The sequence below is a fragment of the Morus notabilis genome, unplaced genomic scaffold (assembly GCF_000414095.1).
Source record: "Morus notabilis unplaced genomic scaffold, ASM41409v2 Scaffold286, whole genome shotgun sequence".
In the NCBI taxonomy this organism is placed as follows: Eukaryota; Viridiplantae; Streptophyta; class Magnoliopsida; order Rosales; family Moraceae; genus Morus; species Morus notabilis.
Window position 1 is genome coordinate 67,295 of NW_010365008.1, and position 1,651 is coordinate 68,945.

The 1,651-nt window shown below is 43.5% G+C and overlaps 1 protein-coding gene across 1 annotated transcript in view; it reads left to right on the top strand.

Annotated features, from left to right (window-relative positions):
- Positions 1–375: 375 nt before the first annotated feature.
- Positions 376–1,651, top strand: part of LOC112093362 (isoflavone 2'-hydroxylase-like) — a 1,661-nt gene continuing 385 nt past the window's right edge. Inside the window, exons 1-2 of the mRNA XM_024171589.1 lie at positions 376–1,266; positions 1,407–1,651. The exon at positions 1,407–1,651 is cut by the window's right edge and continues 385 nt beyond it. Coding sequence (XP_024027357.1) covers positions 376–1,266; positions 1,407–1,651 — 1,136 coding nt within the window. The remainder of the gene's footprint in view (positions 1,267–1,406) is intronic.

Sequence of the window (1,651 nt, forward strand, 5' to 3'; positions counted from 1 at the left end):
GAGAGATCAGGAATGCTCGTTGGCCGTTGGATGCTTGTTTGCTAAGAATCGAACTCTTGATAAATATATAAGGACTTTCTCCGTATATATGTAGTAATTAATAAACGAAATAATTTACTTATTTTATACTAGTCAATTATGTTCCAAAAGGATATATGTATCGAACATTTCTATGAAATAAATGTTATAATACATGTTCGTCCAAAAACGCAATTTATATTAATCATATCGTATAGACTATGTAAAGATGCTTATTATTGTATTACACTTATAAAAGCCTTGACGCTTAACACGTATTTATTCTGCTCAATTAGAACATCGAACGACAAGATCAAAAAAAGGCAAACTTAACTAATATTACGTACTTCATTAACCATGTTCCTCTACTTTTTGGTCTTTTTAATCCTCTATGCCTTCACAAATCACTTCCTCGACAAGATCCGAAACCTCCCACCAAGCCCTTTTCCTGCCTTTCCCATCATAGGCCATCTCTACGTTTTCAGAAGACTGCTCCACCGAGCCCTAGCCAAACTCTCCGACCGTTACGGTCCGGTGTTTCTCCTCCGGTTCGGCTCTCGCCCTGTTCTCGTCGTCTCTTCCCCTTCGATGGCAGAGGAATGCCTTGCGAAATACGACGTCATCTTCGCCAACCGCCCTCGTTTGCTGGCCGGAAAACACTTGGGGTCCAACTACACCAGCATGGTCTACGCCCCCTACGGCGACCACTGGCGAAACCTCCGCCGAATCTCGGCCGTCGAAATCCTATCCTCCAATCGCATGCAAAAGCTGTCCCACGCCCGCTCCGACGAGATCCGCTCCCTGATCCGCCACCTCGTGAGGTCTCGGAACCGGACGGTGAATATCAGAGCATCACTGTTCGAGTTGATGCTGATGACGATGATGAGAATGATTGCCGGGGATCGAAGTAACTTCCACGGCAGGAGCGTCGACGATGAGGAGACGAAAAAGATTCACAAGATCGTGAGCGACGCGATACTTTTGGGCGGCACGACCAACGTTTCCGATTTCGTGCCAGTGTTGAAGTGGGTTTGGAATAGAGGGTTTGAGAAGAGATTGGTTGAGTTGCAAAAAGAGAGAGTCAAGTTCATACAAAGTCTGATAGAAGATAATAAGACGAAAATGTCAAGCCTAGAAAGTTCTGATCTCTCCGAAGAGACGAAGAAATGCATGATCCAAGTCCTATTATCTCTCCAGAACTCCGATCCTGTGTACTATAGAGATGAGATTATCAGAGGCCTTATGCTGGTAAATTTCTGTACATATACAAAATGTATTCCGTAACATATAAGAATGAAAAAGCTTAATGTGACCTTACATCTTTATATTCTCTTATTATGAATTTTACACTAATCTATATATGTGTGTGTGTGTGTGTGTGTGTGCAGACTTTATTTTCGTCAGGAACAGATACCTCAGCAGGAACAATGGAGTGGGTAATGGCCTTATTGTTGAGCCATCCAAAAGTCCTTGAAGAGGCACAAGAGGAATTGGATCATTGCGTAGGACACGATCGTCTAGTTGATGAGTCTGATTTGGCTAAGCTTTCGTATCTTCATTGCGTCATAAAAGAGACATTGCGGCTGTATCCTGCGGGCCCACTACTACCCCATGAATCATCGGAAGAGTGCAC